The sequence below is a fragment of the Physcomitrium patens genome, chromosome 3 (assembly GCF_059467195.1).
Source record: "Physcomitrium patens ecotype Gransden chromosome 3, ASM5946719v1, whole genome shotgun sequence".
Lineage (NCBI taxonomy): Eukaryota > Viridiplantae > Streptophyta > Bryopsida > Funariales > Funariaceae > Physcomitrium > Physcomitrium patens.
The window spans coordinates 4818114-4834937 of record NC_143412.1 but is presented as its reverse complement, the minus strand read 5'-3'; the positions used below and the strand labels follow the sequence as shown (position 1 = coordinate 4834937).

Sequence of the window (16824 nt, the reverse complement as noted above, 5' to 3'; positions counted from 1 at the left end):
AGGCGTCTTCTTCTTCTTCTTCTTCTGCTCTGGAGCCCTTTCTCTCTTCCACGACGTAGCATAATCCTCCTCATCACTGCTCCTTGCCCTGATCATAATCTCTGCTTCTCTACACTCTCGACAAGCGATCACAGTTGGTGACCAGCCCCAAAGCCTGATGATTGTGCTCCCGAAGCAAGCCAGGAAAGCAATCCAACATCATGGCGCTTGTTCCATTGGACATCACTCAGGGGTGGCATCAGGCTCCCAAGTCAAACGACTCAGCCACAGCCTCAACTGGAGTCCTGCCATATCCCAGTCTGTACCTGGTTCTCATCTTCCCCAGTGCTCGGGGCCTCAGCAGCACCCACGCCTGTCGACAGGCGCACGGGGGCCGACTCTGCTGCCGGTCGCCGCAGCTAAACCGACGGCTGAGTCACAGTCCAATTCTGTTGAACCCGTTATCCCCTTGTAGCTCTGCTCCGGCACCTGATGATGACACAAAGAATATCTCTAGCATTTGTGTTCGACTGGAAGGAGTCTGTAGCTTCTAAGTTTGCGGCAAATCGTGGACTACATCAGCGTGGATGGATTCAACGCCCCAAAGAGGACTTGTGCACAACTCCGCACGCTGCCCTCGGAGAACGCATCTTCCGTGTTGGCTTCCAGCTGCTCCGACAGGCCCGTCACCGAAACCTGCAGTTACTCCGGCAATGCTGCTGCCCTCCCTCGCCTCATAACTCCTCCGCGTCCTTTGTTTCAAACCCACGTGCCTTATCAAATTCAGTTCTCAGATTGACTGGTTTGATGTTTGTTGTTTTCTTTTTTCTTTTTCTGTTTATTTTTACTTAAGTTACTTCCACCGCCTCACTCTAATTGTAAAATAAGAGCATAATGTTCCCAATGTCTAAACACCTGTAATAAAAGGTTGACAAAGGTACATGATTTTACCGTACAAAGTGTCTTACCTCAGCAGGACTGTAGATATGGGAGAGCATGTATTGAGATCCGATTAAGAGTAATTAAATTGTTCCATCTAATTACTCCATTTGATTGATCTTTGGACCTTACTACTTATTTGGCTATTCAAATTCTACTCCACCAAGGTAAAAAATTAATATTGAACGTTGGTAGTTTGTTTATTTTAAATTTTGGTGTTATTTATAAGATTTTATTATATTCTATTAGTCTTAGCCAAATGAGTTTCCTCATTTTGGTGACTACAGAGCTTCTAAGAAGCTTTTCTAGAAAATATTATAAAATAAATCTACTTTTATCTATTTCTATTTAATTATATAGGTAAATATCATAATAAATATGTATATTTGTGACATTAATTTCTCTTTTAAGGATAAATTCTATAAACAATGGTCATCATATGTTGAGAAAATCTAAGATATGATAAATTATGTTTGCCACATATTCTAATCTTTGTTCTCTTCTAAGATGGTTGATAGGTCATTTTATCTATTGATAATATTCCACATCAAGGCAAAAAAACCACCCTATTATTTGATCATTGTTGAGGCTTTCATAACTTTCTTCAAATAAAACATTTAAAACACCGTCACAAGTTATTCCAACCTTTAATAAAATCACCAAATATTAAAAGTCTCTTCCAAGGTTGTAATACCAAACATGTTATATATTGCCATCTATTCAAAAAAAGACATATTCTTCTTAAGGATCTTCATCTTGATTATGTCATCTTGAAGGTTGTGACAATCGTAATAATTCATCTAATAAATCAACAAGTGATAGCTCTTAAGTTAAATTTGTTGGTTTTTGATTCTCCATCTCTTTAGCATCACAAATGCATAAAAGTACTCAATAAAAGTAAAAGGTGGAATGTTATCTTTCTTGAATCTTGTTTCTTTTATAGCAAAGATTTGTTACTCTTCATCTTGGTTTTAAAGGATGTTGTTGATAAAAAAACCTCAACATTCTTTGTTAAATTTGCAAGATTTTTTGTTGGCTCCTATGAACATTCACTAATATCATGTCCATGCCAATGAATAAGATATTCTAACCCCTTAAATCTATGACTCCTTCCATTGCAAATTCTTAATTATTATCTATTTCCATAGGAAGAGATGGCATTTGTCTTCCTTTCGAGATATCCATTATCTTATATGGCTCAAAAAGAAACACACAAAATATGGGATATATCTCTATAGAATCTGATAGATACAATTGATAAGCAACAAGATTAACTTATTTATAAATATAAAAAGATAAAGCCTATGATAGTCCAACTTGTCACAAAGATAAGTAATCTTAATATTGTAACAAAGTAGCCATATCTTGTCATCTACGTTGAATTGTGGTTGTTCCTTACAATAAGCATCCACATTGATCTTTTGTCATTCTTGAGCTTTTTTTAATTGTGCCTTCATTGTTGCATATAGTTTTGACAAACAATTCATCAAATCTTCTACTATAGGATTATCAACTTTTGAAAAGTCAAAAGTATCAAGTTATAGATAATAATCATAATTGATAAAAAAAATATATTTATTTAGTAAAAGAATATATTAAATTATTATATACAAACTCTTTCATTGATAAAAGAGTTGTTCAATCATCTTAATGTTAATTACTAGTACACCTCAAATAGTATTCCAGAACTTAATTCATCCATTTTATTTATCCATTAGTTTAAAGATAAAAAGCCAAAGAGAGTTTTATATCCATCTTTAATATCTTAAAAATGATTTTCTAAAATCTTGATATAAATTGAATCCTTTTATCCAATATAATATTATTATGTAATCCATGATAGCAATAGATGTTGTTTAAAAAAAGCATAGCCATTTCTTCACTTGTGATAAATTTTATACATAATACAAAATGTGCCAACTTAGTAAAACGACCTACTATGAAAAATATAGAATCATATAAACTTGAGATTATAAGATCTGTGATAGAATCCATAGAAATAAATGACCATAGTTGTTTTAGAATAGGTAATGGCTGAAAAAGTCCATAAGATTGATAACAACGAGTTTTGGATCTTGAACAAATATCACATGACTGTACAAAGTCTTTAATTACCTTCCATATTTGATGCCACTAAAAATCTCTAGATATTAGCTCCAAAGTCTTGTTGTATCTAAAATGTTCGATTATTAAAAAGTCATGATAAGCTTGGAGAACATGTAATTGTACTTTGCCTTTTGGAATGTATAATTGTCCCTTGAAGTAGAATAGATTATTTTTAAATTTAAACTTAAAAGTATTATAAGACTTATAAGACTTATTTTTGATATCATAAATAAGAGGATCAAAAGACATACTTGATTGAATTTGCTTGATAAAGGTTGAATCAATAGTCAATATTGATTTTATTGCTTGAAGATGAAAATATTCCAGCTTCAAGAAAATAGCTTGGTATTTAAGTCCTCAAAATAGTTGGCTACATATATAATTCTTTCAGTGGTATTTGTCTTAGATAGTTAGAGGTATTGTCTTATGTTGAAGAGCCATTGACATATATTTTCTTGTCTTAAAGTTCTAGAGTACGTACTAGGCTTACTCAATTTCATCTTAATAGATGTCGACTCTCTTATCCTTGAGGCTTCTATTTGTCCTTGCAAAATAGCTATCTTGCCTAAGAAGTATTGTATTTGAGCTTCTATTTGGAATTGCTCCCTCATATCTTCCATATTATAATTTCTCCATTAGACTCTACTATTGTAATGCCTTTTCACCTCTTGATTGACTTTTTAATAGTAGTTCATGGTAGCCTCAATACAATATCTAATATAACTGCAATAACTGATCTTAGACTAAATGATGACTATTGACATGCTATCAAAAGTAAAAAATTTAATATTTGCTCTTATATTAATGAAACAAGACTAAACTATCTCAAAAATCTAAAATCTTTTTAATCTACAATAATATAAGGCCTTATGACAAAATGGGACAAAACAGACCAAAACAAAACTAAATAGATATAAACAAAATAAAACATGAAACTTAAAACTGAGCAAACAAAAACAAAACAGAAAAAATCTTAACAAAAAGATGCAAAATCAAACTTTACTAAGAGAAAGGATCCAAAGCCATTCCTGACTAAATGCCCCAAAAGGCCCCAGCCAGTCATATTTATACTATATCTTAATACCCTAGATTTTATAGAATATTCCTAAGTGGTGGACCTCACTTATAATGGCCTTAAATTTCTTTTTTAAAAAGTTCTATGGTAGGCCCTACCTATATAATTATCCTAAGCCTTTTCTAGAAGGGTCTATGGTAGGCTCCATCTAAATAACCACCCAAATTCTTCTAGAATGTTCTATGGTGGATCCTATCTCATCCACTAACCTAACTCCAATTCTAAAAACTTTCATAGTTCTAACTATCTATATAATTATCTTTTCTATACCCTTTTACAATAGTGATTCAAGATGGATATTGAAAGAGGTTGAGAATAGGGATTTTTGGCATCAAAGATTTTAACTTTTGAGGGAGAAGAGGGACTAGGAGTTGAAAGGATGGAAAAAAGGGGTTGCTAGAAATTTTGAGAATATATGAGATTCAAGCCTAATTTGTGGTTTTGAAGGCCTCTTATGGAATTTTTATCTTTTTATTTTGAAATTTTCAGAGAAGTTAGATTGCATTGTTAGTTTTTCAACAAGTTGTAGCATGCAAGAAATAAAGCTAAAAAAAAAGAGATCTAAGCAAATTTGTGAAAAAAAATGTTGTCATGATGTAAAATGGCTAATAGGTGAAAGGGTGAAGAAAACATCATAATTTTGAAGATCTTATTTCAAATATATTATAACAAATTATCTTGGAAAAATAGATAATAGTCAAGGGGTAAAAAAATTAAAAGTGCTAATATTACTTTTTTACAAAATAGGCTTCTACTCACTTTGGAGGACTACAAATAGAGCAAAATAAGATAGATTAGAAAAATAAACAATATTGGCACCTTTAGAAGGAAGTTAAGAGTACTTTCTAGTAAATATTATCTAGAAAAATTAAATATTGATACTCGGAGAGGATTGGTTATGAACCAGGGTCGAAATCAGACCGTAAGGCACAAAACTGAGCTCCGACAATGTTTTGGGTTTCTTTGGCAGATCAAGAAAGCGTGATTAGAGAACAAACTTAATAGATTTCTTTTGAGCATTGATTTGAAGGGATTTGAGTATGTATTGACTTTGTAAGAACTTTGCAAAGTTAGATTTGTTTTGAGTGACTCTGGATTTGTGAAATAAAGTGGGTGATAATTTTTGGAAAATTTCATAAATTTGGAAATAGATCTACAATTGAAATTTTGAAGATTTTTGGATTAACATGTGTTTAATATATTTTTTGAGTTTGAGCTTGATCAAAGAATTGAATCAAGGATTATTGAGGTTTAAGTGGATCAAGGTCTCGAGAAATAGAGTTTTAGATCCAATAAAAATTTCTTAGATTTCTTACAATTAATCAATTGGATTGGAATAAAAATTATGTATATATATAGTAGACTTGTTTTTCTATATATTTAAAAAATTTGAGATCAATTGAATGGTTTAATAAGGAGATATAAGTGTTGGAAATTCAACATTTGGATTAGAGAAGGAGATTGGCCAACATCCAAGCAAATATTAGGGTTGATCTTCTTTTTGGTGAGTTTGATCTTCTTCAAAAAAAAATTTCTTGTTGTAAACTTAATTGTTAAGATGTGTGCAAATTTTGAGTTAAAATCAATAGTTCATTCATTAGTTATTAAGTTTTAAATCTCCTATAGGAATTACTTGGAATTATTTAGAATTTGGTTAGGATTTGTTTAGGATTTGTTTAGGATTTGTTTAGGATTTGCTTAGGATTTGGTTAGAATTTATTTAGAATTTGATTAGAGTTTATTTAGGATTTGTTTAGGATTTTTTTAGAATTTGATTAGAATTTGATTAAGATTTGTTAAGAATTTGATTAAGATTTGGTTAGGATTTGTTAGGATTTGGTTATAATTTATTTAGGATTTTACTAAGATTTGATTAAAATTTGATTAAATTTTGACTATGATTTAATTAAGATATCTATTTTAATACTTTATCATGGTTTTTATTTCAGTATATTTTTTTTGAATTTCTATGTTATTTTTTTATGATTCTTAAAAGAATTTCTATGAATACTTTGTATTTCTTACATAATTCCTATGAAATTTTGATTAAATTTGATTGTCGGATGCCCTTTTTATAGGTTTTTATTTTATTTTTAAAAAAAAATGTATCTTTTGATAACAAAGAATGATTCTCATGAAGCTGAAATATTTTCACCTTTGAAAAATAAAATCAATATTGATTGTTGATTCAATCTTTGTTAAAAAAATTCAATCAAGTATGTTATCTAAACTTCTTGTCCATGATATCAAAATTAATTCTTTTAAGTCTTATGATACTTACAAGTTTGAGTTCAAAAACAACCTACTCTATTTCAAAGGACAATTCTATATTCTAAAAGGTGGAGCATGATTATGTTTTCTTCAAACTTATCATGACTTTTCAGCAATTAGATATTTTGGATATACCAAGAATTTGGTGGCATTAAATGCGGAAAGTAGTCAAAGACTTTGTACAATCATGTGTTATTTGTTCAAGTTCCAAAACTCCTTGCCATTAATCTTATGGACTTCTTTAGCCAATATCTATTCTAGAATAACTATGGTCTTTCATTTCTATGGATTTTATCATGGATCTTTCAGTCTCAAGTTTGTATGATTTTATATTCATAGTAGTAGATCATTTTACCAAAATGGCACATTTTGTACTAAATACAAAATTTATCACAAGTAAATAAAAGCTAAATTTTTTCTAAACAACATCTATCACTATCACGGATTACCTAAAGATATTATATTAGATAGAGATACTTAATTTATATTAAGATTTTAAAAGTAGGTATAAAGTATTTTTTTTTCATCTTCAAATTAATGAGCAAATGAAATGGATGAATTAAGTTTTAAAGCAATATTTGAGGTTTACTATTAATTATCATAAAGATGATTGAATAACTCTTTTACCATTAGCAAAGTTTGCGTGTAATGAATCGATAAATTTTTCTACTCAACAAACACCTTTTTTTGCCAGTCATGGCTATCATTGATGAATTGATACTTTTGACTTTAAAAAGTTGATAATATTGTAGCAAAATATTTGAAAAATCATTTAATAGAGCTACATAAAATAATAAAGACGGAATTAAAGGAAATCAAGAATAATAAAAGATTAATGTAGATACCTATTATAAAGAATAACTACAATTCCATGTAATTGATAAAGTATGGTTACCTTCTTGTAATATCATGATTACTTTTTCTTGTAACAATTTGGACTATTGTAAGTTTACACCTTTTCTTATTAATGAATAAATCAATCTTGTTGCTTATTGATAATATCTATCGGAGTCTATGAAGATCTATCTTGTATTTCACATGTCTCTTTTTGAATAATATAAGATAGTGAATATCTTAGAAAGAAGACAAATGCCACCTCCTCCCATAGAATTGATAATAATTAAGAATTCAAGATAGAAGAAGTCTTAGATTCAAGGTGGCACCAAAATAAGTTCGAATATCTTATTCATTAGCGTGGATATAATATTAGTAAATGTACATGGAAGCCAACAAAAAATCTTATAAAGAATTGAATCTTTTTATCAATGACATCCATCAAAAACAAGATCAAGAATAGCAAATCTTTGTTATAAAAGAAATAAGATCCAAAAAAGATAATACTCTATCTTCTATCCTTCTTTGTAACTTTTGTATATTTGTAATGCTAAAGAGATGGAAAACCAATAATTAGTAGATTCAATTCAAAAAATTTCATTTTTTGACTTATCAAATGAGACATTATAATTGTCACAACCTTCTAGATGATGTAATCAAGATGAAGATCTTCAAGAATGACATGTCCTTCTTCAAATAGATGACAAGTTACAATGTGTTTGATATCATGACCTTAAAAGAGACTCTCAATATTTAGTGATTTTATTAGAAGTAGAAAAAACTTTGGACAATGTTTCATATGTTTTATTTGAAAGAAGTTATAGAAGCCTCAATAATAATCAAATAATATAGTAGTCTTCTTACCGTGGTATGAGACACTATTGATGGCTGAAAAGACTATCGATTATCTTTGAAGAGAATAAATATGAGATTATGTGGCAAATAAAATTTTCTGCATCTTGAATTTCATCAACACATAATGATCATTCCTAGTGAAACTTGTTCCTAGAAGGGAGAAGAAGGAGGGAGAGTAATATCATAGTTATACATACATATTTTAGTAAATACTAGTATGATTAGGTAGAAGTAAGTAAAATTAGATAAAAATAGATTAATCTAATAATACCTTCTAAAGAAGCTTCTTAGATTCTTTATAGATGTTTCTTTAACTTTACATGTATTTGTAGTTTATTGATAGGTTAGAAACTTAGTCAACAAATTAATCACGTGTTAGTAGCTTACAAAACAATCTAATTTTGTAGCACACATATAAAAAAACTTGTTTTAAAGTTAAGATATGTATCTTGTAAAGTCAACATGTTTTAGAGGTCCAATAGCTCTTAGTTAAAAATATATATATGGAGGCAAGAGTGAAGCCTTCTTTATTCTTATCAATACCTTTCTAGTTTATAGTCTTATTTTAAGAGTTTCTAATCTTTTTTATTTTCAGCAATAGCCATTCTAGTTCAATATCATATTATCTTTGAGTGAATTTTTTTTTCTTTTTAATGATACAAGAGTGTATTGAAGATTTTCTTTCTTTGAGATTTATATCTTAGACAAGATCTTGCAAAATAATTTTTACAACTTTAAAAAAATTTAAAGCTCTATTTATAAGTAATTCAAGATTTTTATAAAGTATTTTTAAATAAATTTAGAAAGGAATTTCTTACTTTTTAAGTTAAAGATAAAATATGGCTTATTCGGCAAAATATCAAGATCGAGCGACCTTATGATAAATTAGACTATCAAAGACTAGAACCATTTTATATTCAAAAATAAATCAATTAAATAGCTTATTGGTTTGAACTTCCCACATCTATGAAGGTACATCCAATCTTTTATGTTTCTTTTTTATAGGCATATTCTAAATGAACTATTTCAAAAAGAATACAACCATTACTATGTTGCATTGAAATAGATAATCATGTGGAATATGAGGTAGAAAAGATCCTTGATTCTCAACAAAGAATAGGCAAGTTGGAATATTTTATTTATTGGCATAGCTATGATATCAATGAACATATGTAGGAACTAATAGAAAATCTAGTTAATGCATCGCAAATGGTAGAAGAGTTTCATTGATGCTATCTTCAAAAACCTAAAGTCATTTTAAGATGGTGTCTCTATAAAGCTAATACTAAGATGTTGTATATAACAAAGAAAGAAAATATAGAACCAATGTTTCTTATAGAACTTAGAATAAGAAAGAAAGGTGATGTTATAAATATCAAATGAAAAGATTTTGGAAATATTTTTAGAAAATTTTATTAGGGTTTAAAAAATTATAGAAGATTTTTAAATTATTTTAATAGAATATTTTTAGAGTATTCTAATAGAAGATTCTAAAATATTCTTAGAATATTTTAAAAGGTTTTAGAAGGTTCTTAGAATATTTTAAAAAATTCTAAAAAATTCTAAGAGGATTAAGAAAGTTGTCAAAGAAGTTTCTTGAAATTGCTTCATCGTCAAGCAGTACATGAACTTCTCAAGAAGCTTCCTAAGATTGTTTCATCTTTAAGCAACAAGAGAACTTCTTGAAAAGCTTTATAATACCTAGTATATATTAAAATCAAGTTTGAAGGGATCTTTTGTCTCAATAACACATCTTTTGGAGCTCTAGTTCATCTCTCTTGGTATTGATCCTGTATTCATCTAATTTAAACAAGTTCTTGTTAGCTTTCTTATTGAAACTCTCCTATTCAACTTCTTGTTTGGTCTTTCATATAGTATATCTATGACACCTAATATATATTATACTTGAAATTGAGAAGATCTTCAATCTCAACAATACATCTCTTGCAGCTCTAGCTCACATATCTTGGTATTGATCTTATACTCATCTAATTTAATTATGTTCTTACTAGCTTTTTTATTAAAATTCTTATATTTAATTTTTTTTTTGATTTCTTATATAGTGTATTTGTAAGACCTGAAGTAGAAAGAAGTTATGACAAAAGCTTAAAGCACTTATTAGAATATACAAATATTATGAAGTATTTAATTGGAGGTAAAAGAAATATGGACAACCACCCAAAAGAGATGAGAAGATTAATTTTTGTGTTGAATTTTTGGTTGGAATCATAAGTGGCAAGATAAATATAAGAATAATTGTTTACATGGCGTAAGGTACTTTGTTTATTGTTAATCCATGGTTGGTAAAGTTTATCTTAGAAATTAAAGAGCAAAAACCAATAATTGATAGAAGGCTTTGTCCAACCTAAGGAGAATCTTGTAGAGTGTAGTGCATGTACATAAGATAGTCCAATAATAATGTGAGTTATAGTATGTGTAGTGAATCAAAAAAGATGGTTTAGAATAATTGTCATGGCTTTGAGATTGGAAGATCAATTCCAGATGTAATACAAGGCATAGTCTACAAATCAACGAAAGAAAATGAAACAAAAAATTTGCAATTTTCAAAAAGCTGAAAAAGAGAAGACAAAATATGTGCGACTTGTAGTTTTGGCCCCAGATAACAATTAAACAAGGAATGTTGATGATAACTTATTATCAACAAAGATACATTTGTTATTATTACAAATTTGAGGGATATATTTGCTATTATTAATAATACATGGACATTCTTGATATTTTAAAATATTTGAAGAATATATATGATATTTTTTTAATTCATTTATAAGTTTAAAATAGAAATATACTAATAAAAAAATATAATTATTAATAATTTCTATTAAAATACATTCATTAGAAAGTAACAACAATAGAAAATATAAATATTAGCAATAAAAACTAAAAATTATTTAGCAATTATCTCAAATTTTTATTATAAGAATATTAATAATTATAAATATAAAAATATTTATTGTGTATATTTAAATAGATAGATATTTTAATAAATCAAAATTTTAAAAAAATTAAGAAATAAATATAAAAATAGTATATAATATATTTAATATAATTTGAAAAAATAAAAAAATAAAAAAACCATAATATTTGTATCATGATACTTAACTAAAAAAAGATAGAATATGCTTGAGTTTTTTGATTTTATAATAAAATATATTAGAATTTATTTTATTTTACTCTTATAATCTAAGAATATCTTAATTACTACATAAAATCATAATTTAATACTTTGAAAATAAAAAACCATCAAAAGACATATATTCTCTATGTCTTTTAATACTTCTCTCTCTTCTCCTCTCTATGTCTTTCATCTTCTTCATTCTTTAATTTTAATGTTAGAACGTGGTGTTAGGATTTAAATCATAGTGTCATTTTAATATTTAGGTTTGCCTAATGCTTTTTAATATTCACATTATATTAAGAAATTATTTCCAATTAGTTGCAAATCCTAATACAACTACTATAACTTGTTATATTTAGATTCTAGTTTGATTTTATTTATAATATGTGTTATCATATACAAGAATAAAATTTTAATACTTTGCTAATAAATACCAAACTTTATTAGGACAATTTTACTAAATAAAATATAAAGATTGAAATCTAAGCACCAAAATAGAATTAGAAGGGCATAAACAAATTTGTCTTAGTATATATATCTTTGTTATCATGAATTACTATTTCTCATATAAATTTTTTTAATTTGGCACACAAAATTCTTTTTAAAATTTTAAATATAATGGTTTATTTATATTAAATTATAAAAAATAAAAGTTTAAAAAGTATATGTAAAATACCAAAAGAATTATATTGCTATATATTGCCAAATTAATATATATATATATATATATATATATATATAGGGTATTAAAAAAACTAGACAATTGATATAATAAAAAAATTATAGATTAAAAAAGAACTATATAAGAATATTCTTATAAAATATTAGAAAATAAGAAGAAAATTATGAATTTTCTATAAAATAGGATTTAATATATATAACCAAAGATATATAATTTTTTAAAATAGAATTAAAGATTAGATGGCATTTTAAGATTTCTTATGAATGTTTAGTTTTGAATGTTCTTTTAGTTTTTTAAAGAAAATTAAGTAAAAAAATCAATATATATTTAAGTATATATATAATTATAGTTTTTAATTTTCTTTTTATATAGAGTTTTGAAACAATGGTGTATAATTCTTATTTTATACCTTTTATCTATGCAACAAAAAATATATTCATTTGTGCCAATAACAAAATGATTTCATTTTTTTAGATTTTTTTAACATTTCTACCTTCACATAAATCATACAATTCAAAAATAAATAAATAAATAAATAAATAAATAAATAAATAAATAAAAATGTCCAAAAAAGAAAAAATTTCGAATGGTGAATTATTGTTCTTTCAAATTTTTCTGTAGAAAAGAATATATTGTGTTTAAAACCAAGTGAGCCACGCGGTGGGGATTACACTGCACAGGCGCGCATGCTGCGTCACGGAAGGGGACGCGGCAAACGTGACGAGGCGGTGTTAAGATGCGGGTGCGCGTCACGAGGATTCTCCCACATTTCCTCCCTCCCTCCCTCCCTCCCTCCCTCTCTCCAGCGCGAGCTCCATCGCCGGGACGCGCACCACGCAATCCGACTGACCCTGCTCAGAGCGCGAGTGAATCCCGCTCCCTCCTCTGAGTGCCCCTTCAGTGACGATCCATCGTGGTGGCAGCCTCGCTCGGCCCCCCTCGTCAATCCTAATTTGGCCTGTAATGTCTCCCTCGTTCCACGCCACTCCTCTTGTCGCCCCCAGACAGGGCCTGCACGGGACAGTCAACTGATGATTATCATTGACCGTGGAGCCTGCACGATACTCTGGCGTCGACTGACAACCTATTCGCGTCGTTCCAACGATGATTTCCTGATGGTGGTGGATTTCTCATGATTAGGAATAGCGTAACACATTTAAAACAGTCTGAGCTTCCAATGCTGGTCGTTCACGGCATTGGTCTGGACTTGGAACTGGATGGCGATCTAGACTTTCCACATGGTTCGACCAATTCGTGGCGTATTTCATGCGCTGGAATCCAATGCCGGAGGACTAGGCTCTGGACGTAATATGCTACCGATTATGAATATTAAGCAGTAGAAGCTGGCCACGTTGAGTGTTGTGATTTTATTACTATTTTATTCGCAAAAACTCAGACAACTTGGAGATGGAGGCACCTAATGAGTGGCTGCAATATAGGGCGTAGTAAGCGGAAAGAGAAAAAGGCAACAGGTGGTAATAGCTCAACCCTTGATCGCGACACACGCCACCATTGTTTCGTCAAAGCCCCCTCCAATCTCTCTGGAGGCCCTGCAAAATACTGGACGTTACATTGAGCAATTGTACTCATGCGATACTGCTAAGGGGACTCACAGAGAGCGGGTGCACGACTCATTTCTTGGCGCATTTATCCAGGAAGGTACTAATGCGTTGGCGTTGGTGAGGCATCCAGCTCCTTGAAAGCTGAATCCTGTGTGTTTTCCTTTGCTCTCAGTCTAAATGCAATCGGAGCTTCTGCGGGAACTCGACATCTTGTCGGGGATCCGTCCTTCGAATCTTCGTCATTGTTTTTGTATCACGTCGTAGTTGAACACAGAGCCCTTCTTACTAATTCGGACCAATTGACAGCGTCGACTATATTTTGGAACAAATATGGGAACCTAGTCACCTGTCTGGCCATAAGAGTTTACGACAAAGCAACTCTCGGTACTTTTCTTTCCCTGGGTACCACAAGCATGTGATTTTGGTGACTGGAGGGATTTAAAACTTGTGCCTGAATCTGAAGGGAGAGATTTAGGGGCATCTTTGTGGAAATTAGATGGACTAGGTTTTTGTCCTTCATAAATTCTTGAACACTATCTAAGTAGAAATATTTGAGGACCCCTATTGTATGCGGCCTAAAACCAGCCAAACGTGACAGCTTCAGAATGGAAGACGGTAACTCAACAAATGTCAAAGCTAAAGGCGCCATCAAAGACCCCATCGAACTCCTAGAGAAGGTCGAAAAAGATCTGAACGAACTCAATTTGAGTGCGCCCGGAGTGGAACGCGGCAGCAGTAGTAGGGAACATCAGGAGTCCAGTGAGAGAAGGCCAAGAGAGACGCGCTCAGGTCCTCTTCATTCCTATCACAGAGGTACTGCAATCCGTATGCTCACGGATTATATCCAAGATTTGAGGACTTTGAACACCTCCCTTGATGAGAATTTACAAAAGCAGGTAGAGGATTACGACTCCTTCCTAACAGAACTAATCGGCGCGAACCAGCGAGACCCGAATTCTGCTTTAACTATGCTGGAAAGAAGCAAACTGAAAAGCATGCTCAAGGACTACCAGCAGGCACTGGAGGAATTGACGGATGCTTTAGATGAAGAAGATCGACATGTTGTGCGGGATGACCATGAGCTCATACCTATTCTTCAGGAAGATGAAGCCCACGAACTACCACTGTACTTGTCTGAGCAGAGGTTTATGAAGGGCGAGCATGTAGAGTCACTGACCACTGCACTGGATGTATGCACAACAAAACTCCAAGAGTTCAAGAATATGCTCGCAGTTGTTAAAATATATCGCCATCAGTGCAATTATCTGGTGGAAACATTGGAACCTGTTGCGATTAACAACTTTGACCGGTACAGTCTGGCATTAAGTAATCTCCTTGTTCAAGGAATAGGAAACTCCGAAAAAAAACGTAATTGCGCTAATTTCTGTTACGAGTCACTCCTTGGGCTCGCGCGAAAGTTCCAATCAGTTGTTGATCTCTTCAAAATGTGTGCCAGTCAAGATATGCATAAATCGGCTCTGAGGCTTTGTGATGTACCTCCTCCAACTTCGACCAGAAGGTGGTCAGAATTTTCCCTCACCATTCAAAATTGTGAATGGTGGATGGACTTAGTTGAGCTTGCTTTCTACACATTGGAGAAGCTCCTTGCTGACCCCGGATTCACTCTGAAAGATGTCTCGTTCAAATGGTCCGAGGAGAAAAGTAGGATGGTCTTGCAAATCCCCGGCAAGCAAGAGAGGCAAGAAGGAAAGTCCGTGCTCGACGTTTGCAAAGTACTGGAGGATAAGGATCGAATTGAGCTGACACGGCAGCTCGTAGAAATGACACGAACGGAGAATGATGAACCATGGAAGTTTGCCAGGCTATTGTCAAAAGCGAAATATAGTGGGGCTTTAGCGAATTTTTTAAGTCTAAAGTTGGCGGGTCCAACACCGCAATCAAGCTATCTCCCATCTTCGTTCAATGTGGAGCCTTCAACCTTGAAGTTCAAAGAGTATTTGGACTCGGGGAGTTCAGGCATGGTGGCTAAGTCCACTTGGCTTGGGGAGCAGGTAGCCGTGAAAAGTGTGAGGAGCCCGGCGTTGGACCGGAGTAAGTTCGAGGAGGAGGCCGCGATTTTAGCAACTGTCCAACACCCAAATGTGGTACGTCTCATTGGGTTTGGTTTTATAGATAAAAACAGAACCGGGTTGTTAGTGATGGAATTGATGGACCATGACCTGCGCACCGTGATCGACAATCGCATTCGAGAACTTGGACCGGGTTCATGCCCGTTCCCTACAATTGTGGCGCTGGACATCATCTTACAGATTGCACAAGCCATGAAGCATTTGAGGGATCTTAAGGTTCTGCATAGGGACCTAAAAGCCAAGAATATACTGGTAAACATCTGCAAACCCCTTAACACTAATCCAGGGAGAGAGTCAAGTAAGAGTTTGATGCAGCATTCAACGGTCCTTCCCAGCTCTCAGGACACTTATGTGGCCAAGCTTTCTGATTTCGGGCTCGCGAAATGCCGACCCGAAGTATCGTGGGTGACCACGCGCATGGCTGGAACCACAGGGTGGAGGGCACCAGAGGTGTTCCATGTCCAGGATACGGAGGTTGCTCCAGAATACAAGTGGCCAGCAGATGTCTATAGCTTCGCAATGACGTGCTATGAAATCTTGACGGGGTTGCTCCCGTTCATAGGTTGCCCAAACGGGTCCATTCATGAGAAGGTGATGAGGGGGGAGAGGCCTCCATTCCCGGAGAAGCAAGACATCCCTGAAATCCTCAAGGGCCTCATCAATAAGTGCTGGGCGACGGATCCTGATGACCGCCCCACATTCGATGAGATAGTGAGGCTGCTGTGGGAGTGCCGAGTTCAGGCCATCCTCCCTGTCTTCCAACGCCACATGGCTTCCGCGGTCTCCCGGACCCCCAGTGTCAAATACTAACAAGGACAGTGGAGTGGAGTGGGGGTTTCTTCGCTTTGTTATTCATTTATATTGCCCTTTGCGGCTCAGTTGTAGCATACATTCGCCCTTCCAGCCCCTGGGTATATCAACATGGCCCCCTTTCTCAATACCATTTGGGGTCTACCAAGCTTTGCCCTGCCCAGCCCTGCCATATGACAATGTGGTTATGGATTTAGGATGAGGCTGTGATCGTTACCGGTGGTCATGGAATAACCATGTTACCAAGTGTTATCTAGATACACTTCATTCTTTCTTACAGCCTTTCCGGAGACTTTTAGTTCACATAATACAAGTAGTGATAACAATTTGGAAATATATGTACATCTGTTCCCAAACTCAAGTTTGGATTCATTTTCAAAAAATTGGAAATGATATGAAATTTATGAACAAACCTCATTGGTTAAGCATAAAAGTTTGAGGTCTTTTTTGTACATTTGGAAACTTCAATCTTTTGATTACCTTCA

The 16824-nt window shown here is 32.6% G+C and overlaps 1 protein-coding gene across 2 annotated transcripts; it reads left to right on the top strand.

Annotated features, from left to right (window-relative positions):
- The first annotated feature begins 13374 nt into the window (after positions 1 to 13374).
- Positions 13375 to 16824, top strand: LOC112280603 (uncharacterized). Of its 2 annotated transcripts, none has more exons than XM_024516252.3 (3): positions 13375 to 13556; positions 13746 to 13823; positions 14038 to 16824. In XM_024516252.3, the coding sequence occupies exons 1-3, from the start codon at positions 13543 to 13545 to the stop codon at positions 16337 to 16339; spliced, it is 2394 nt and encodes a 797-aa protein (XP_024372020.1). In that variant the 5' UTR covers positions 13375 to 13542; the 3' UTR covers positions 16340 to 16824. The 2 variants fall into 2 exon arrangements, with proteins under 2 accessions (XP_024372020.1, XP_024372021.1); XM_024516253.3 differs by having other exon boundaries at positions 13400 to 13536.